The 22,607-nt window shown below is 29.9% G+C and overlaps 1 protein-coding gene across 3 annotated transcripts in view; it reads left to right on the top strand.

Annotated features, from left to right (window-relative positions):
* The window catches only part of LOC143253024 (helicase ARIP4-like), a 104,811-nt gene extending 82,204 nt beyond the window's left edge, over positions 1-22,607 (top strand). For all 3 annotated transcript variants that reach the window (XM_076506100.1, XM_076506099.1, XM_076506101.1), the window contains 7 exons: positions 1,580-1,700; positions 5,213-5,388; positions 11,236-11,414; positions 11,565-11,752; positions 13,975-14,184; positions 14,637-14,692; positions 15,132-22,607. In XM_076506100.1, the coding sequence (XP_076362215.1) occupies positions 1,580-1,700; positions 5,213-5,388; positions 11,236-11,414; positions 11,565-11,752; positions 13,975-14,184; positions 14,637-14,692; positions 15,132-16,964 (2,763 nt within the window). In that variant the 3' untranslated portion in view covers positions 16,965-22,607. The remainder of the gene's footprint in view (positions 1-1,579; positions 1,701-5,212; positions 5,389-11,235; positions 11,415-11,564; positions 11,753-13,974; positions 14,185-14,636; positions 14,693-15,131) is intronic.

Raw genomic sequence — 22,607 nt, forward strand, 5'->3', positions numbered from 1 at the left:
GTTCATGCACTCCAGCTTTTGTGCAGTCCTTTATTTTGTTTTGTATTTGAAGTGAACTGCCACATCTACATATCCCTTCCCACCATTGTTCATGTGTCAAGTACCCAGATGACTGTTATTGATTGCAGATTTATGCATGTGTCCTGTTTAGTCTATCAGTATGGACATTTTCTTCTGTCTTACTCAGCTTGATGTGAAGATGGTGTGGACCCTTCTCCTACTCCAGGTTTGATCATGTATACCTGATTCTGTGTATTGTTTCGGATCAGGGTTCAGCTGCCGAGTATGGTCTGTCACAACCTAGCCACTCTACATCAAGGAACACATACATTTTATCTTTCCCTATCATCCAATTTCTGACTGAGAATCCTACATTCATTCTTATCCTGTACTACAATTCCAGTGATTTCAATGAGATATGGGGTCAGATACACCCAGTTTTTGTCTCATTTGTAAGGTGTTATCCTTCCAATTTCCATCAGTTTATGCAATGCATTCTACCACTTCAGATGAAGAGTATACCTGATATAAAAATGGTGTGATTTTCCACATGTACTTCTCTTTCAGTGGTGGTGGGTTCACATTCCATGGATATTCTTTGCACACTTTAGAAAAATGCTTATCTGCATCCTTGCAGTGGTTCCTCCCTCTTTTTAATGTGTGATTTTAGCTGTTATTTGAGAAGAGGAGAGATGCTGTGTCAGAAGTTATTATGTTCATACACTCCTCCTGACTTAAAACTGCTGCTTACTTTCTCACTAAAATATCATTGTAATAGTTAGGTTGTGTCAAATAGAGGGAATTACAAACATCAGGAGGGTGTCATGCTTCTGTTGATGGAGGGTTGTTGCATGATAATTTATATGCGAAGATGAAGTGAACCATGTTGACTGTGCAGCAGGTTGGAGTTTCAATGCTTGTAGCATGGGAAAAAAATCTTTGGATACAGAGGGCAGCACTGAAAATGAATAGCTATTATGTGAGAGAAGGTGGTATCTATAAGAAATATTTTTCAATAGGAGAGTAATAATATTTCATACAGGAATAGATAGGGTTTAATAATTCTGTGCATTCTTTTCAGTTAAGTAACCATGGTAATGTGTTATTTATTAATAAGATTTTTTATAGTTTCAACAATGACTACGAACACTTTTTTGAGTAAACATATTTAGCATAAAAAGGTGTCCACCTATTCAACAAATGAGCTAAGTATACTTACTAGAGTAACATTTTAAGTTGTGCTTAAACATTAATGTTGTATTGCACTCACTAGTGTTAGTGTAAAATATAATAGAGAAAATGTGTAGCAAATGTTGAGCATTAGCAGAAATGTTTAAGGTCACATGACTTTAACTGCTAAAATGATTATTACAATTCTAACAGCTTCTGTTGCTGATTGTTAAAAAAAATGTTGTGTGTATAAGTTTAGAAGGAAAATGTGAGATTCACAATTCTAAAAAAAACTTCTTTTGAATTTGGTTTTGAGTTTTTATATAATATCTATGAAACATTAATTCATGGAAAACATGTGATACAGTTTTCTTCTTCAGCTTGTAACTTTAATTTTTCCCACCTTTAGGCTGTTTGTCGAATTTATCGCTATGGCCAGTCTAAATCTTGCCATATCTACAGACTGGTAACAGACAATAGCTTAGAAAAGAAAATTTATGAAAGACAGGTTAACAAACAAGGGATGTCTGGTAAGTATTACTGTTGTTTTTTTCTCTCGTTTTTATTGAGCTTTATCATGTCAGTACTCTGAGTTGGAAGTTTTGTTTTTTTCTGTACTTACAGTGTGTACATTTATATAATGTTTCTTTATATGAATTCAGTGTATTATGTATAAAAGATGAGTTTTATGTTTTCTTAGAAAAACCAGAATTGATTCAATTTTTTTTTAAATCAGTTACAGAAATATAGGAAAAAAACGTTTTGCAGTTATTTATATTATAAAATAACTTTTTTAACTAAGCATTTATGGACTTAACCCTCTCTTAATAAATAGGTTAAGAAATGCATGTCATGACTTTTTAGTTATTTTTAAATATTTGATTAAAGAACTTTATTATCATTGTTTTTCAATAAAATTGACATTACATCATAATTTACAATTCAATTTAATATTATATAGGTTTTAATTTCTTAATTCAAAAGAAAATACTTTTACAAAATGCCCAATATGTGTTTTATGTGTCATATGATACATTATTTGTTTTATTGCTCAATTTATATTTTATAAAGTTCACCATACAATGCATGTGGTGGTTAATAAATTATAAACTCAAGCTTCAGGTATTTATAGGCTAGAATACAAAATAAGAACCTTCTGCCTTTTTGATTTCCTCAGATATCAATCTTGCAAACCTAAATGGTAGATCTATCAACTTCTCCATCCTTTTGAAACTTCTAGTCTACAAATGCTTACCCTAATAGAGCACATTCCAAACTACATAAATCTCACAGTTGTTTGTAATTGGCTTGAAAGAGAAACTTGTATATCACTGAAAAAATTGAAGTCTGTTGAGTAATTGTTAGTCCTAAACTGAAGTTATATATTTTATTAACCCACGTGTAGCTTAATTAGAAAACTAGTTAAATCACAGTGATATTTATGACCAGTATCATAATTGGATAATTTTTTGTTTGTTTTTTAAAATGTGTCTGAAATCTACAAAAATTAATTTGTCTTCTCTTGAGAAAATGAGTCTTACAGTGAGACTTAGCAAGTTCAATACAGGAATACAAATCAATTTTGTAACATCGTAACTAATATAAATCATTGTCTTTCATATATTTTTGTGTATTGTGTTATGTGTTTAGAAAAGTAACTAAAAAGTAAGCTATAAGTTAATAGTAATATTTATGTCCATAAGCACTTGCATCCTTTGTAGCAGACTATACTGCTAAATTTCAACCATTTCAGGAGGATAACTAACATCTAAATACCTACAAAATAAAGCCTGGACTTTATACAGAGCCATGTCATAAACATTTTCTTGCAGTTTTATTACTTGATGGAATTCTCATTATAACCAATGCATTGTAAATCATGGGCAAATATTTTTATTAAAATATTTAAGTAAAAGTTCTGCTTTTTTCTTTACAAATAACTTGTAATGTTAACTAAAACCTTGAACATTTCATTAAGGATTCTCAATATATGTTAAAGTTATAATGTGAAAATTCGATAGTCACTTTGGAGTTGTGTGATTGGTGTAATACATTGAGTTAGTAGCAAAAGTGTTAAAAGCTTCATCTGAATGAAATCTGTTACACAATTTGTGTGTAATATATGCTTTGTGCTTGAGAAAAATTAGGTATTTTGGTTTAGTATTTGTATAGTAATTTATGTTGTAAAGTTTTGGAAGGTTTGTTTTTAAATCTTGATCTAAAAGATATCAAAAATACTTCTTTTTCATCTTTGTTTTTTGTTCCTAAAATCATATAAATGCATTAACTGAATTATGTTTGTAATAAAACAATAATTATTTTATCTGTGTTATTCCATTAAGAGCATAATTATTTTCTCATGTGTTCTTATATACAGAGAAAGTAACTGTGTGTATTAAAGAATATCAATGAACAAAGAAAAAACTGACTTTCTTTTATATTATTAACTTTCAAATTTCATATTATATTTCCAACAAGTCCTAACTTGTGCTTTTAGCAGCTATTTCCACTTGGTCATTATCTTTACCTATTGAAGTGGTCATTCAGTCATAAAAATAGCTTAAAATATCAATGAACAGTAAAAGTTTTGACTGGTACAAACACAACTTGTATTCTTATCCTAAGACTAGACTGGTATAGGGAAAATGTTTCCAACTGTTTATTTGGTCAAGCACAACTTGTGTCGTATGTTAATCATTTGTGTTAAATAACTTATGTTCTTATATTTAGCTTTGTGTTTTATTTGACATATACAAGTTAAAAAAAAACAACCTTTTCTATGTCACCTTAATAGTTTACTGTTGCAGAAATCAGCTTGCCATACTCACTAAGCCTAGATGTCATGACACTGTCTTCTCATGTAAAACTGTTCCTCTAGTGCAAAACAGACATAATACAAAAAACTTGTTGTGAATGAAAAACATTCGAAGGAAACTATAGAAAAATTCACAGGCTTGTGGTTTATTCCTAAGTTTTATTAATATTCATATTTGAATCTCTCATTCTTCAATGTGAGAACTACTAATTACTTTCTCAGAAATCATAAATTAATTGTTACATCACTTTATTTACTTCATGTTGATATAGATAGACAAGAATTTTACCACTTAATCATTTTCAGGCATTTTTTTAAATTTTGTGGAACAACTTATTAATTACTGTCTCGTCCACTTGCTGTGCGTCATAAACATCTTAGCAGAGGAAGCTTGAAATAGTCAGTGAAAGAAAGCAAATGTGAACTGATAAACAAAAACTTCATTAAGTCTATAAGGGGTGCCAGAATCTGAGTAAATTTAAACCTATACTTTGGGATTGGCATAAAAATTCTAAAACAAATCTGTAAGAGTATTGTTTATTGGCAGTACCTTTTGGAGATGTGCACATATCTAAATTCAAACATGTTTTACATTTAGCTTTGAAAATCATGCTTAGTAAATTTTGTCAAAGTTTCCAGATACATTTCTTAGATATTTTTTGAGTAAAAGGTTAGTGAAGTAGTATTAGAATTACTATATTTATTTAAATTGTGAAATTTTATATGCAGATGTGCCATGACCTCATAGAGCTACCCTGCAGTCTTAATAGGGTTAAATAATTAATTTTGGTAATGATAAAAAGTGCTAATATTTATCTTGTTACGGCAAAGTTAGTTTTATAATACTGTTTGTCAAAGTTAGAAATTCTAAGAAATTTTGATGAAAAGTAAAGATATGTCAGAATGTGTCAGCCACACTACATCTTTCATATCCATTACTGTTGAGGCCTTTCATCCAATACCAGAGCCTAAAATAATGAGTTCAAGTTAGCATCTGTCAGTATCTTCCATTATTTTATGGGATTTTAATTAGTTGAATTTAAATGTTACTAAATATTTCAGGATTTATTTCCTATGAAAAATATAAGTGGATTTTTTTTCTTTTTTCTCAACAGGTGTAGTTCAAATAACATTTGATCTTTTAACTCTGTTTTATATCTTTCTTTTTTTTTGGTGTGGAAGTTTCATTCTGTGTGTCTATACCTTGCTTTATTTTCTTTCTGATAGATCGTGTTGTTGATGAGCTAAACCCAAATACCAACTTTACATGGGGTCAAGTTACCAACCTGTTGAACTACCAAGAAGAAGAAAACCCTGTTCCAGACCTTTCAGAGTCAGCAGCTAAAGTTAAAGACCCGGTACTTCGTTACTTGTGTCAAAATAAGAATTATTGCCTGAGTAAGGTAAGATTAAAGTTTAAGTAGTTGAATTTAAATATTAGTAATATAAATAATTACCTTTGCTGAAGCAGTAAAGATCTTATGGGGTAATTTCTATAATATTTAATTTTCTTCTTAACCCAGAGTTTGCATTTTATTTGGGTCCAGAATGTGGTAATAAATTTTCATGTCAGGAGATCCACTCGTTCCAGCTTTTCACATTAGATTGTTGTGTCATTTTGACTTAGTTCTAAAGAGTCTATAATAATCTCATAAAATAAAATTGATTGTGACTTATTTTGACAATGATTGATTGCATATTTTGGTGAAAATTTGGTCAGAAACTTAAATATTTCAACACATACATCAGCCAGAAATATTTTAACAAGAACCAGTAATGGAAGAACTTGCAGAAACATATGATGATAATGATAGTAAATGCTGTCTTTGCAGATATTAAAATGAATCATAAGGTGGAACTCAAAATAATGTGAATAATATTTAAAAAAACAATGTTACCAAAGGCATCTTGAATTGCATTGGTTTCCTGATTTGTCTTTCAAATCCAACACAAATAATGTGGAAAACTTAAATTTCAAAATAATCAATGATGAACTACTTTATAAATAGAAATGTACTATAAGCTTTAATGCCAGAATTTGTTGCTACAGACAGAAGCGTAAAAAGAACAAAATATATTGAAATAATTAAATCAGTTACCACGCTAGCCTTTCAAAAGGTTTTTTTTTTAACAGATGCTTTCTCAAAATCTGCAGATGTATTCACTACCAATCACCTATTGCAATGATATTGTGTGCAGTGTATGCTTTTTCAGACAGTTTGTATTATTTTACGTGTTTGTAGGTTTGTTTAAAATAATACTGGAGCCTTAATTGTTGTACCTTTAAGTAGTTACTCTAAAGGTTTGTAATTAAGGGAATAGAATGATCATGAATAACTTTTTTTAGGCAAATACATACTCAGCCAAAATATAAATATATCAGTTTTAATATTCTTTAATTAACCTAAATTTAATGTTAAAGACAATAAGAATTAGAATAACAGCCTAATTTATTTACTAAAATAATACTTTTTGTAGTCATAACTTTATGTTACAAAATTTGAAAACTATTAAGGAATGAATAAAGATGCTTGGAACATTTTTCACCATGTATTACATGTATACATAAGAATTTTGGTAGTTTAAACCAGTAAGTATCTTTTGTTACATCTACCCTTTTAGAACACAACACTTTCATATTTTGCATTTTATTACAAGTTTCTGTGTGTATAACAAGGAATTTTACAAAAAATGTGACATGAATTTAATAGGCATATATTTTAAAATACTAGCTGGAATAAACTGTCAAATGTATGTAGTGAGAAATCAATAAGACAGACAATGTATATATATATATATATATAACATTACTGCTTACTAGGACTTGTCAAAGCTGTATGTGATTATAGTCAGATTTGTTTTCACTTTTAAGTGCTTCTTACTATGTATATATAGTATAGTCTTAATTAAGTTGGAGTTTGTTGCCATAAATAGGCTAATGACTTATTGCAAGTTAATAGTGTTACGTATTATTGATTTGTTGGGTTATTATAAGTAGTAAAATTGACAGTGTCTGGTAATAAAAATTGATTAGTGAATTTACATTTTTAATTTGCATTGTTCAAAGACTGGCATGAAAAAGCAGATAAACAGGAATGGGGTTACAGGTATGGTAGTGTTTGTCCCATATCAGTTAAATGCTCCAGATGTGGCAATGCCTCACACAGATTCCATCAGAACACAAACTGAGGAAAGTAAGAGTTACATTGACACTATTAGTAAAGTTTTGTAAGTTGTAAACTATAACATAACGCTAAAACAATTTGACAATCGACACATTATTAGAAATGGCTTTTAGGGGACCCAACTATACTTTTAGTATCAATTTTATAAATTTAATATCACTGTAGTACTGTTAACTATGGAGGAGGTTCCACACACCCTGGACTCTCCTTCCCTAGATCCATGCATGCTTATCCAACACTTAATAAATAAAATTAAAAACATATACAATGTAAAAAACAATAAATTTACACTTTATTTAACACTAGAGAGTTAGCAGTGCACGTTGATAACCAGTTAACTTTCTTATACAGTGTAACCCCTCTAAGCAGCCACCCATCAGATTTGGTCACCCCTTGAAAGTGGACATTCAATCACAGTCCCTTTTTTTGTTTACATAATCCGTAATTATGTACAGTGGTACCCCTCTAATCAGGCCAGTTTTTCTCGGTCCCGAAGGTGGCTGCTTTAGAGGGGTTCCATTGTAGTCTGAATTTTAAAATTATTGACAGTGGCAGATAACTTTTATTTAACACTTAAATAGCCAAAGAGTTGGTGGGGGATGCTGCCAGCCAAATTGTCTTCCATCTGAACAGCAGTTTAAAGTGAATGACAGTAATTATATAACCTCTATTTAATACTTAAATACGCAGACAGTTCGCATGTGATGTTACAAATCAGTTGCCTTCCATTCAATGAATTGTATTTTTATGATATTGGTTACTTCAATAATCAATAACAGTACTGTTTGGATATACCAGCTGCAATTAACAGATTACTCATGAGCAAAGATTAATTGATTAATCAGTTAGTTTGACCAGCTCTAATATCAACTGCATTTATTTCTCTTGAAGTATCTTCCAACTTTGCAGATGCAAGAAAAAGGACATAGAGGATCTCTTTCTGGTGTTTTCTTAGTATTTTTTAGTTTTCCATGTTTAAATTAGGAAATAGCACAGAAAAGGTATTGTGCTTTTGTTTTTAAAAAAATGGGAAAATACTTGTTAGAAGAATCTTGAATAACTTCCCAGGTAAAAAAAATACTGACATTTCATCAGAACAGAATGAATGTTGTAATCTGCAGCTATTGTATTAGTATCTTTCAGTATATTCCAAAATTTTATCAACATCAGATATACCACCAATCTTGACTTGGTTATGTTAAAAATTTAGAGTGGTTTATTTTTGGTAAATAATACTTGTTTTTCAAAGTTGAAAGATGAGAAGCTATGAAAAGTACTCTTTGTTTTTGGAAATTAGCAAATACATTTTCAATGGATTATGGACTTTTCTTGTTCTTCCTAAGATATTTGAAATAAGGTTATGGTGAAAAGTTACCAGTCATTTAATAATGCATTCATTCAGGTTCTCTGAAATCTCAAACTTTATGGCAAATACAGTAGCTATTTTGAACTTTGAGTAATGAGATATTAAAGTAGTTTACAACTTGTAAACTATGCTGAGTGAGAAAATCTTTGGAAAATAAATTATTTTGGAGTATCAAAATAAAATTTATTATTTCATCATGTTTTATCTAAGAGTAAGTGTGCAGTAATGTACACAAATATGATTCCAAATGAAAGTGTAAAAGATTGAATTAAAGTTTTGAAAATTATGTATATAGTGCTTATTCCTTCCAGCTAATTCTAGTATGCTATATTATATTTATTTCTTTAATCTCAGTTTCATTAACAGTATTGGTTCAAATGGAGATTGTAGATGTATTTATTTGTCATTTATTTATTATATATAAAGTAATTAAAATTATTAATTTAAAAATGGAATGGGGATCATCAAAAAAGTACAGAAAAGTTTAATATCAAAATGCAAAGATTGTATTTTCTACCTGGGCTACAAATAGTGTCAACATTAATTTCTCAAGCAACCAATCTCCATTTTAATTTACTTTGAGAAAGTAATTTAGACACTATTTCCAGCTTAGTTTGTTTTATTTACTTTTCTGCAGAATTGAATGTATAATATTTGCATTCTGATTCAACTTGTGTCTGTACTTTTTTGATTATCCCTATTCTTCATTTTAAATTAACAGTTTTTGTGTTCATTTATGGACAATGAATTTTAAACTATATATGTGCATGTGCATTAATTTTGACATTTTTTTTCAACTGTTTACTGCTGAATTGGCTCTTTTTTCATTCAGCCAGTAGTTACTGAGCCAGGTGGTTTTTAGTTGCATGTAAACACACATTTATTAGGTGTTGAGTAAAAAGGAAGCCACTCAGAACAATATATATATATATTGTGTATTTATAGCCACATAAGTCATGTTTCAGTAAAGATGAATAAACTTTTAAATACATCATGGAGATTTACAAAATATCATATGGTATATCTCTCTAGGTTTAGATGCAAAATATGCATCCATTTCTGCTGTAGGCTTATGAAACAAAAATATTAATAATAACAGTAATAAAATAATACTCAAATACACTCTAACAATTTTACCAAAGTGTGAAAAATCAGTAGAATAAACCATCTCTCACAAAAGAAGATACATTTACTATAGTAATCATCTACACTTAAAAAATCACTGAAGAAATTACAGAAAACCACAGAGAGACAAAGTGAAATAGTGAACTCTAGAAATAATGAATATTCAATTTGGCAATTTCTAATTGATATACTACTAAGTTGTACAAATTAATTTCCAGTTAATATGCATTAGTAAACACTGGATTTCTTTCAATAGCAAAAATAAAGAATTCAGAGAAATTCTTCAGGGCAAAAAAATGAAGTTGCTTGAATTAATTTTAAAACTACCCTGTGACATGCTCAGTACTGCTTTCATTACTGTTATCTAAGCTTCAGTAAAATATTTGTAGCCATTTTTTCTGTAGGAGCTGGTAAAACTCATCAATAGTAAAAAGGTTGGAGACACTTATAAATATACACATTGTTTACACTAATAAAATGAAACATTTTTAACTATTAAAAAACTGAGGACTTTCGACTAGTGCTTAATTTACTTTTATATTTCTTCAACACATGAATTGTTTCCAAGAACTTGTGTTGGTAGGGGAAAAAACTAAAAAATTTTTAGAGGTTGGAAATCTCACATTTAAAGAATCAACTTTAAAATAGCTCTACAACCTTTGCAAGAATTTGTTTAGTAGCTGTGCATAGATTTTGGTGCATTATACTTAGTTATTTTCACTGTTGGCTTTAGTGCCTGAATGGTCTTAAATAGAAACCTGGCCAGTAGCAATAAAAAACTGAAAATCTCACCTTCTCTTTTAAGAATCAATAAAAATAGTGGTATAACAAGTGGAGGAGTTTTTTCTTTTGTTTTAGTAGATTTGCTCAGGTTTGAATAAATTATTCATAGCTGTTTTTTTCTGTGGGCTTGTGAAACAAGAATAATATAAATCACAATGATATGAACAGATTATGAATTTTATCAAACAGTCACTCATATGTTTGCTATTACCAGTATTTTGAAAGCTTTAGCCATTGAAATAGAAGTTCTTTGAGTGTTGTTTTGAGAATAAGTCTGTTTTTTAAATGCCTTTTCTTGCTTGTACATTCTGTCAAAAAATTTTGTAAAATTTCTGGGTAATCCCTATCTTGAACCACTTTTGTGGTTCATAATGTTGGTGTTACAAGGAATATTTTATATTTTTAGCACAATATAGGATTTAGCTAGCTGAACTTTGTTAGATATTAATAAGATTATGACTTGAAATAATAATAAAAGCAAGACTATCCAGCTGATGAAGAATGCATTTTGAACATTATAGATTTTTTGTGACATTCTGTACTCTTATTTTAATATATAAGAATATTCAATTAATTACATAAATATTGGGTTGATTGTTCGTTCAAATCTATGAAAGTAACTTCTTTGATCATAAGTTATTGATAATGAATTTTGAAAACAGCAATGTTAAAACTTAACACCTGTTAAACATTGTTCTGCTATTGTTTTTCTTTTTGAATAGCAATCAGTCACACACATGTTTTGTCTTTTTATTTATGTTAAGGTTTCTATCATGAATTTTTTTCCCCAGGAACCATTTAAACATGAATCTTTATTGATTGATCGGAAAGAGCTCAAGCTTACAAAGCAGGAAAAACGTCTAGCCAAGCAGACATATGAGCTGGAGAAAAGAGCTAACATGTGTTCAGGTGGTTTTATGAGACCAGTTTATTTAAACAATGGACAGTTTTCTGCAAATCCTCTTGGCAGGTAATTTAACAGTATTCTGTGATAACTTGTGCTTTTTTAATTTTTTTAGGTAACTCTATGATCTAGCATATCAACTAAATCTAGTTTTAATTTGTGAAAGTAAAGAAAAACCATAGGGTAGATTATTTTAAATGTCTAATTTTTGTTCAGGCCTCCACTCTATGGTTCTCCTCGAGGCTATCCTGGAAATTTTTACTCTCGACCACAGCAGTCCACTCCAGTTCCAATGCAACCTATGGGGAATATGACAGGAGGTCGCCAGTTATCACCCTATGTCAGTCTCATTCAGTCTCTTATCAGACAGGGTGTAAATGTCCAACGGGTTACAGTGCCAAATAGTGAGTTTATGTTTATTTTTTTGTGGTTAGTTATTAAAATGATAACTTAAAAATTATTCATTTAGTTTTAATTATTATATATGAAAGTGGGTATAATGTGACTTCCTTTTTAATTGTATCTTAATTTTCATTTATAGTTTATTGGAAACTATGTACTTCGTGCATGCTGTTGGAAACCTGTGTGTGTGTGTGTGTGTGTGTGAGATGACACTGAATTTACATTTTCTTTATTATTAAAGATACTCCAATAATAAACAAATATTATGAATACTTTCTAATATTTCAGTGATGAGTAGAAGCTTAGTAAATTTGTCACCATTTTACCTACTCAGTGTTTGATCCATTTTTGGTTTCTCATGGTATTTGGTACATTTCTGTATCACTTAGTATTTGTTTGAACTTTGTAAACATATGGAGAAAAATTAAGTATTTTCGTATAATCTTTACAGGCAAAATTCATTTTTGCTATACCATAATTTATAGAATGGTTCTGCTGTAAGATACTTAACTAACAGCTCTGTGTGTGTGTGTGTGAATTTTTTCAGTATGTTTTTATTATTACTATTTATTCCATTTTCTAATTAATTTAAGTCTGATAGTGATAAACTTTAAAATCAATCTTTCTGATTAGTAGGATTTAGTTTCATATGTATAATAGATTCAGCTTCACACATTTTTGAGGTGTGATGTCTGTAACTACTAGTGAAATGATCAAAGAAATGTTGTAAGTTCTTTCTTTACTAAGGTATTAGCTCAGAAATTTAGCAAATAAAATGTTGCATCACTTTGATCTTGTCCTTATTTAGTAGTGTACTATATTTTTAATACATTACACATTTGTTAGGTCCCTTAAGTATAATGGAAAGATCCAATGAATGTTGGATTGTTTTATATATGTTTCCCTGAAATCTTGACTTTTTAATGTTTCTAGATCAAAATTTTAGTGCACACCTGCATATCAAATTTAAAAATTTAGGTAGAAATAATAAATACTAACTAACTTTCAGTTTAACTAGAAATATTATAATAAATATTTTGTCATTTTTGTAACATTTAATTAGTTTAATTTTCAAATAATATTAAAACTTCATGATGATGGCAATTTTACTTGAAGTAAAAATGTATCTCAAGATGGCTGGTATGGATATTAAAACTTTTATAAAAATAAAGTAGAGAATAATGTGATGACCTAAGAAAGTCAAAAAGGTGTTGTCTACTTTATTTTAATAAAAGTTTTAATATACCAGCCATCTTGAGATACATAGAAAAATATTCCAACTTTCATTTCTCTTAGTTATCCTATAAACAGCACATGACGTCTTTAGTTTTTCTATCCATCCCAATATATGGGTTTTATTTGCTAAAAATATAATTATCCATGATTTGTTTGTCACATGATTTTCTTTCTCATTCACTGCCATTTGTAGCTTTCCAGTCAGTCTGAGGGCTTATTACGCTAAAAATTTGGTTTTAAAATTTGCAATTGGCACAACACAGAGGATGCATTGTACAGATTTCTGCTTATGATTAAACAAATTATATTTTACTAATTTTACTAATTTTGAAGCTCTGCAAGCTTCAAACAACTTGCATGCTCTTTGGAGAAAAAAATCCATAAGCCTAACATTATCTCAACAGTAAACAACTTTACTAATCAATCAAACTAGCATTTCTTTGCAGAATTTGGGTCATTTCTCATAAAGACCTATTATGTAAGAAATCATTGGTGCATAAGTTTGTACACCCCATGTAGAATTAACATAACTCTTTACAATAAACAGGCCTATTATAAAAGGAATCTTATGATTTCTTTTTGAAAGGTTGATGGATATTTGTGTTTTAAAAATTAAAATTAGTGATGGATGTGTTAATCTTATAAGTGCTCAATTTTAGTAATATTTTTATTGCATGTTACTTATACACAGGTGACTTAACCTTAAGCCTAACAAATATAACATGAGAAAACTTATTGAATGCATCTTTGTTTAGAAAAACAAGCAAGGTAACAAGAAGTTCCCAAATATTATACCATATACATATTTAAAAAAGATATTAATATCCCAAACCCTATCCCAACTACTGCAATTTTGTTCATGTTGAAAGTTAATATTTATGTCCAATAAGATGTCTGTGTTTGAAAATTTTCCAAAACTTATGGACTTTAATAGCTTTTATAAATAATATTTTATGCTTTTCCTAAATAACTTCCCTTTTCTTGACAGCTGTCAGTATCCCATCTAGTTCCGTGCCAGGTCAATCTGTAGTGCTTACTGCAGGCCAGGAAATTCTGGTGTTAAAAACTCCTAAAGGAGTTTACCTTCGTCTTCCTGATGGACGTTTGGTAGCTGTAAGACTCCCTCCTGATGTCGCTGAAAACTTTCGCCGTCAGGGACAGTTTTTAAATGGACTATTTGGTGATGGTGCAAACTCCGGTAATTATCCAGCATTTTATCAGTTTGAATATATATTGTTTCATAATAATAATTTTAGCATCTATGAGCTGTATTTTCATGAGATAAAATAGAATAAAATGCTGAAATACCTGTTGTAGCATATTAATTTTGGAAATTTTCTTTTAGTTATACACAATAACATGATGTTTGGATTGCAATGATGTTATTTTACAGAGAAAAATAAACATATACATAACTATCATGAGTTCTATTTAAAATGTTATTTCCATGATATTTTAACTGTTGTTTTGCCCCACCTTTTGAGGTAATAAACAGTTTGTTTAAAAGTAAAGTTAAAGTTAATGAAATGACTATTGGATGAGTCAATTTATTTATGAATCTGGATTCATAAAATAGTGGAAGAAAAAAAATTATACACAGACTTTTAACATTTAAGAACTTTGTTCTTAACAATTTAATTGTAATTTTAGCTGTCCAACAGTCTCATCCTGATGGTATGGAAAGGCAAGGCCAACGTTCCTTTGGGGTATGTATTACTGAAATGGTGGTTTTCTCATTTCTTTAATGTGATTTTTATACATTTGTTTCTTTTTAAAGGGTTTGTAACCATTAATTTTGGATATGGTTATTTTAAGTATTAATTGTGCTTCAGTATCTCCTTAAGCACTTGCATTACATTATTTCATTTTGAAAACATTCTTTTTCCCATCATACATTTAGCCCACATAAGCCAGTTAAGTATGAAAAACTGGAACTGTATACCTGTAGGCTTTCTTACACTTCTATGATAATGAGTTTCTTGGGTATAATTTGGCTTGTAAGATGAAATACAAATTAACACATGGATTTTATTTTTCATAGTTTGAACTAGGTTTTAATTGAGTAAATGTTGAGGAAAATTTGTAGCTTATTTTATCTTAATTTCCTTTTTGTTTTGTTTTTCCGTCTTTGGTTTATTATTGCAGATTGTTCAACCAACTCTTCAGTGTGGAGGTACTGTACAGTTTTCAACAATTCATCAGAGGAATCCTGTACAGTCATCTCCTCCAGAGGTTATTGATCTTAGTGATGATGATGATGGGGCAGTAAAAAATGATAGAGATGTAATTCCCAAAAAGGTTGCTCCACCTTCTAATGATGCAAGCTCGAGTTGCTCTGAAGCTAGTTTAGAAGAAGACTATCTTAAAAAAACATCCAGTAATTGGACTACTCTGGCAGCTGTATCTCATGGCAGCCCTACCTTTACAACATCAAAAAGCTTTTCAGGGGATCCACTTAATAAGTATGTGTCCTCTTTGTCAGACCAATCATACCCAGTCTCTACTTCTCCTAGCCTTCTGAACAAAAATGTCTTCCATCAGATTGTTTCCAGTGGACACTCTTCTATGTCTAGAAATTCTGACAGCCAGCATGACAGAGGAGGAATGAGTAAAATTTCATCTTTCCATATATTTCCTGGTTCACAAAGTAGCAAGTTATTAGGTGAAAATCAAATAATAGAAAGAAAGAAATCATCTCACACAGAACAAAATGTCAGTATTACACCTGCACATCCAAGTCTGCCTAATTCAAATGTTGTTAGTATTGGTGGCATTCCCAATGTAGGACAGCCTAAATTATTTCATAAAAATGGAGTTCATAAGCAACTTCAACATATCTCCTCAGAAAGTGCTCAAGACATTGCAAGGAATCAATTTTATAATCCCTCAGAACTTCCCCTGTGTGGCCAAACTACTGCTTCAGTAGGATCAGTCTCTGGCAGTGGTTTTGATGAATCATACTTGTCACAGTTCAGTACAGGTAGCCAAAACAGAATGACCAAAGTCTCCTTACCAGCCTACACAAAAGGTAGGCAAAAATGTTCAAGAATTTTATCTAACACAACAATTGATTCAGGAAACAGCACTCACATTAGCCAAGATAATTTACATTTGAACCTGGAAAAGGAGTTTAGAGAATCACCTCTAGACCAAAATAACTACTTAGATCAAAGTAAAATAGGAAATTTTCAACTTCCTGGATATTTTACACAGCAGTTGAACATGGCAACACAAAGGTCAATTGGTCAAGGGGATATGCATTATCAGAAAAACTACCATGGTGCAGAACAGTGTGGTTTTAACACTTATCCTCATGCTGTCCAGCAGCTCAATTCTAATGTTGAAGTACCCATCAAGAATACGGGAGTACAGAATTTGTTCCAGAGACAGAAATTGGAAAAACTAGATTTGTTTCCCTCCTCTGTTTTAAAGACACAACAACAAAATACAGAAGAAAGCAACCAGTTACTGGGTGCTTCTGGACAAGGCACATTAAACAGAATGCAAGAAAAACCTCAGCCAGTTAACTTCCAGAGTATACAGTTAGATGATATTAATTTGTCTTTTGATGATAATGAAATACCAAAAAACACAATGCCTGAGCACAGTTTCTCTCCAGTTGTTAGTGCTGGAGCCATGCCACATCTTGATCAAATGTCTAAGCTTCCTTCTTTTAATTGTAAAGACCAAGATCACTTGGTAACAGGAGCCAGTCAAAACCATGTGGGAGAATCTTCACTTACAGTTGGACAGAAGTACTTTTTATCCACTTCTCACCATCAGTCAGATGGTGGGAATAACAGAAGTACATGTGTACCTGTTTCTTCAAGTTCAGTATATGAAAATTTATCTGCCTCATCACAGTTGATTGATTCAGATTTTTCAGACTTAGAAAATTTTAGCCACTGGGAAAGATCAGAAACGTTAAATGATATGGAAGCACTTGCAGAATCAAGCCAAAGGCAATACCAAACTTGAACCTTTAGAGTTATTTGAATTTGTTTGAGTGTATGTATGGACAATGTCATTAAGTGTATACAAAACATAAAGTGATCAGTGTAGTTGTATATATGTTTTATACATTCAGGCCGGTCTAACAGAATTAACTACTCCACTCATAAAAATGAACAGATATATAAAGACATATGATGGGTGTACTCAGTTACTGTGTCAAGTAAGATACATTAATAGAACAATTATTTTAACAATACTTTATAAAAAAAAAATGATTTTAACAATAGAAATCTTTGTGAACCAAACCTGTGAATAGCCTCTGAGATAAAAGACAATGCAAATGCAAAATATCTGTAATCGAGTTTGTAATGTATATTTATCAAAACTGTTCCTTATTTTAATTTAATGTTAGTGTTTTGTGTGTTTTTAAATGAGCTTAGGTGAAATTTACCACAAAATTGAAAACAGGAACATTTGCAACTCTAACTGTTGTTTTTATATAGTCATTCAACAATCATGATTCTGAAGAAGAAAGATAGTAATCATTCTGAATATTCAACTTTTTTACTTTTCTGACTGTGTATTTATATAATTATGTATACATACATCACTCTTTACAAAAAACTAAAATAATGTTCTTTACTCTTACTTTCATTTTCCACTCTAGTATTTTAAATGTAGAAAAGAAATTGTTTATTTCGAATAACAGATAACATTTTTTTGTTTTGTCATACTGAAGAATAAACAAAAAGTAATTTGTCTTTTCCACATTGTGATATGCATTTATGAGTTTAATGTTTCAGTATAATTCTTTCAATATCTTCTACATTGAGTTTTAGTTTTAAATGGAGGCTTTGACCTCCTTTCACTAATTTTTAAAATATTAAAAGTGCTTGTAAATGTTTATATGTACAGAGAGAGAGATTTTTCAGATTTGTATTGCAAGTTGTATCATTCTTTGTAAAACAAGTTCAATATTTTGAACAGTATGTGCTGCATGCGTTCCACAAGAAGATCATCAACTTCTTGCCATCAATGTAAGGATAGATCTTGTTTAAATGTGAAAACTAAAATTATAGAAATACCTTATAAAATAATAAAATGTTGCATACCAAGAATAATTACTGAAAAATATTCAGCATCCCTTTTTTACATGCATAATGGGCATTTGTTATCCATTTAGGTTAAATATTGATAAATTAACAGTAATTGTTACACACAGTATTTTTGAAAGGTTAATAATTTTGCACACAGTATCTCTAAGATCCATACATCATATATTTCAAACTTATTACATTAAGGTGTTTTTGTGTTTTTTTGTCTGTGTTTTTTTCCCTGTGGTGAAAAAATCTTTACATTTTCTTCAGGGGTAAATGAAAACAAACTATTTCATTTCCAGTATTGTTAGTAATTTTTAATGTTATGTTTTCCTTTTCTTGGGTAGGGCCAGGTGTTTGTTAGTTGCTAGACTGTAAACCCTAGGATTTAAAGTTTACATTCTGTTACTGCAAAATAATGATTTTGCATTTTTGAGTCATGAATGCATTATAACTGCAATGGGTAAATCCTGCTGTTTGTTCAGAGTAGCTCAATAATTGGTGATGGATGCTATTGACTAATTGCCTTCCCTCCTGTCTGTAAGTTCAAAATTAGAATTAACCAGCACAAACAGCTGTTGTGTTGCTTTATGCAGATAACCAAAACAAACATTTTTGTTTAAGAGTACTGGCTCTATCATGCATAAATTTATGGAAGTTGATTGAAAAAAATTTGATGTCACAAAATGTTTTCTGTAATACTGTAGGTTTAAAAACTAGAGAATGAAAGTTTTATTGTAGTTATAGCTCATAAGTTTTAGATGTAGCTTACAGTTTGTGTGTATAAATATATCATGCAGTGTAAGTGTATATAGTTCTGAGCAGGCAAAGCACGAGCTTCAATCTTGTGTGTGTTTTTATGTAATTTACTGTTCTACTTATTTATGAAAATTAAAATATATTCTTAAGAGTGCATTTTATTTTTCATTTCCAACATTGTCACTTAAACCAAATAGAATAATGTAGCTGTGTGATAATAAGATAGTATGTTGGATCACCACAAAGTTATTAAAAACGTAATAGTCAGAGAATTGAAAAATTTTTACACCATTCAAAAGAGCTTATACTTTTGGGTCATAGGTAGATTATCTAAGAACTCTCATCACAGGTTTGATTCCCCTTGGTGGACTCAGCAGATAGCTAGATGTGGCTGTGTTATAAGAAAAACACAAAAACTCGCATGGGATGGCATGTTTTAATAAAAGTATGTGAAATTATGTACAGAGTGTCTCAGGGCTTTGTTACCATATTGTTATGAAATATGTAATACATGGTTTTAACTTTTTTAAGGTGTTGTCATTATTCTTGATATTGATTATGTTGCATAAATATTGCTTACTGTTTGATCAGTTGCCCATAAATACTGTAACATAGCCCACAAACACCACATAGAATGAAGATTTCAGTTAAATGTTTGTGTAATGTGTCTTCTGTTTTAAATTTTCTAAAACTCCTAAGTAATTTATTTGTAGGAATATTTAGTTTTGTTTGCAGCAACTTAGAAACTTGAGAATGAAAACTAAATGTATGTAAAGGAATTTTTGATCTTTAGAATATTATTTCTAAATAAAAAATTTATAAAGTAATTGTTTCGATGACATTAATTTTATATATTGCTTTAGTTGTGCATCCTCCTCTCAAATATTCTGTTTTTAAACATCTTAATTATAAACGTTTCACATATAGACTTTTTAATTTTTAAGTTAGTGATTTTTGGTCTCTAGTGTAACAATTTTAATCAATTCATTGTGGCTTGGACATATATTTACCAGTGCATTATGAAGTATACATCCCAGCTACATTGAATCAACTAAGGTGGAATATATTGTTGGTTCAAATATTAATGGAATAATTATTTATTATTTTTATCCCTATCGATGTTTATAAGCATGTGCCATGCTATGTAATAGTATCTGAATTAGTGTAACAAACTGTGAAACAATTGGATACATTTTTTTTAACACAGTCAGAATTAATTAATTTTTTCAAGATGTTTAATTTCTATGTTTTTGACATTGTGCTGAAGATTCTATTTATGTAAGCACTTAACCAAAAAGTGTAGTACTTCATATAGCATTTTTTGATGTACTTACTGTAGTAGATTGAAAGATTTAAAGGAAACCAACATACCTATGGATCAGAAATGTCAAAAACCCTGGGACAGGTATGAAATAGGCAAATTTGATATTATGTTGAATAAGTTAGAAATGAACTTGGAAACATTTTTAGCATTTGCATTTATTATTCGTGCTGTTGGTTAAAAATCAAAGTTTGTTGAATTGCCTGTCATTACATAGTACTGTAAATTTATCAGTTTGCAAATTAATTAATGGAGTAAGAAAATAAAAAGTATTTAAATATGCTGAGTATGAGATACACTTAGAAGGACATCTGTTATTGATAACTAAGTAAGAAGTAGGTAACTGTGTGATTATCACATTTTTAGTTGATCATCAAACTTGACTTGTGGACATATTTTGCAAAAAATGTTATGCTTTAATTCATTACTTAAGTTGTTTTACGGTACTTCACTTGAATGTTATATAGCTATAGCTATATGATGACTGTGCTAATTTTATACATTTGTTTCTGGAAAATATGTGATTGTAATTGAACTTTCAAGAAAGTCAGTATTTTTAGAAATTATGAGGTAATGTTTTATTTTTTGCATAGTATTTAGTGTTATGAAAGTATAAAGTAAATTTTAAGTATTCAAGTTTCCACATAACATATGGTATAACCAACACTGTTTGCAAAATTGAACTTATTTGAGTCGTAAGGACCCAATTACATAAGGTTCTCTTATAAACAATAAAAATTCAGAATTTTAACGTTCTCATTTATCACTTATTAACTGTAGTAACATTTTGTTTGCCTATGATAGTTTACTTGCCTTTTTTCCCACCATGAGATAGTTATTGGTTACTATACTATTTTGAAAATAACAATCAAGTTTCCATATAGTGAATTCTGTAAAGTGTGACTGAACATTCCAACCCACAGTATCAAGGGAAAAAGCATGGATTCTATAGTGTGAAATGTCAGACAAAATGTATCAATTTTACTTATAGAATATGCAACAATGAATAAGATTAATGGGCAACTGAGGGTAATTTTAGTTTACAATTCCAAGATGCATTACAAAGCAGTTTACTCTGTCCCTGGTGTTAGAATTTGGGAACTTACACATAAAACACTGTTACTAAGGTCAAGAAAAGTTTGTAGTCATGTGTCTTATACAGATAGCCTAGCTGCCATGAAACACCAAATCAACCAACCAATCAACTCTTACACAGTTTTCCAAATAATTCCTTAACATTAATAAATCAGACAGAAATCAAACCTTGAGCATCTTATGTAACTTTGTATGTGTTGGTGCAATATCACTAATCTCCCTCACTGTAAAATGCTTGGCTTCAGGTACAACTCTTTCCTTATATACACACACGTGTGTGTATATATATATATATGTTTACAGCTATTTACTTATAAGAAAATAGCAAGTACACAAGGTGTTTCTTATGTTTCCCATTTAACAAATAAGTTAGAGTACCTGTCTAAATAAATACATGCTTTATAGTGTGTATACTCAGTATTTACTAAGCTCTCAAAATGCTAAGCTATACAGACTAGTTTTTTCCCTCTCTCTGTATAATTATTTATTTTAGGCTAATTGTGTTTTTAGGTTTTTAAAAAAACTTGCATTTGTTAATAGTGGCTTAATTTTACTATTACAAAGAGGAAATCTTTACAGAAATTTAAGGGGTAGTGTGAGATGCAAAATAATTTTTGTATTTTTTTATTTGTTTGTTTGAATATTTTAAAAAGGTCAAACAAAAACCTTCCTGTTGATTGTTTTCTGTGCATCTAAACTCTCTTTTCATATGTGCTACAAGGGGTCTATCATAAAATTATTTCAAATATTTTCATTTGATATTTGTAATAAAATATACTATAGACTTTTTTACAGGCAAAATTATTATTAAGATTGTGTGTGTGTGTACTGTTAAAATTGCACAAACTGTAAAGGTAAGCAACCAAAATTAAAACCAGCATTGTCCATCTCAGTTGTTGGTAGACCATATCTCTGATTGGCCTAAAAATTGTATAATTGGTCAGCAAGATCTGTCTGTTCATCTTTATTACACCTGAACTTTTCTAAAATTATTTTGTAATTTTCTGTTAACATTAGTAGCTAGGGTACATTCAGTTAATATCACCTGTCTGTTGGCTTTCATTTTGATGGTGTGTTTTTCTTGCTTTAGAGCAATTATTTTGATATTTGCTTTTTATTTATTAAAGTGTCTTTTTTTTAATTTGGGAAATTGTTTCTGTTTTGATTATCTAATTTACTTGAAAATGTACAACACCACACCTAAATAATTGAAAATTTAATAGTTTCATTATCATTATAGTTTCACACTAAGTGTCTAAATGAATCAAATTTTGTATTAATTGTGGTTGGTAGGAACAAATGTGTTGGAATCCTTGTTCTTGTTTTTAAAGATGTGTAAGACCAGTTGTTTATGTAATTAAAAATAATACTTTTCTGAATAAAACTCTTATTTGA

Source organism: Tachypleus tridentatus, chromosome 6 (genome assembly GCF_004210375.1).
Source record: "Tachypleus tridentatus isolate NWPU-2018 chromosome 6, ASM421037v1, whole genome shotgun sequence".
In the NCBI taxonomy this organism is placed as follows: Eukaryota; Metazoa; Arthropoda; class Merostomata; order Xiphosura; family Limulidae; genus Tachypleus; species Tachypleus tridentatus.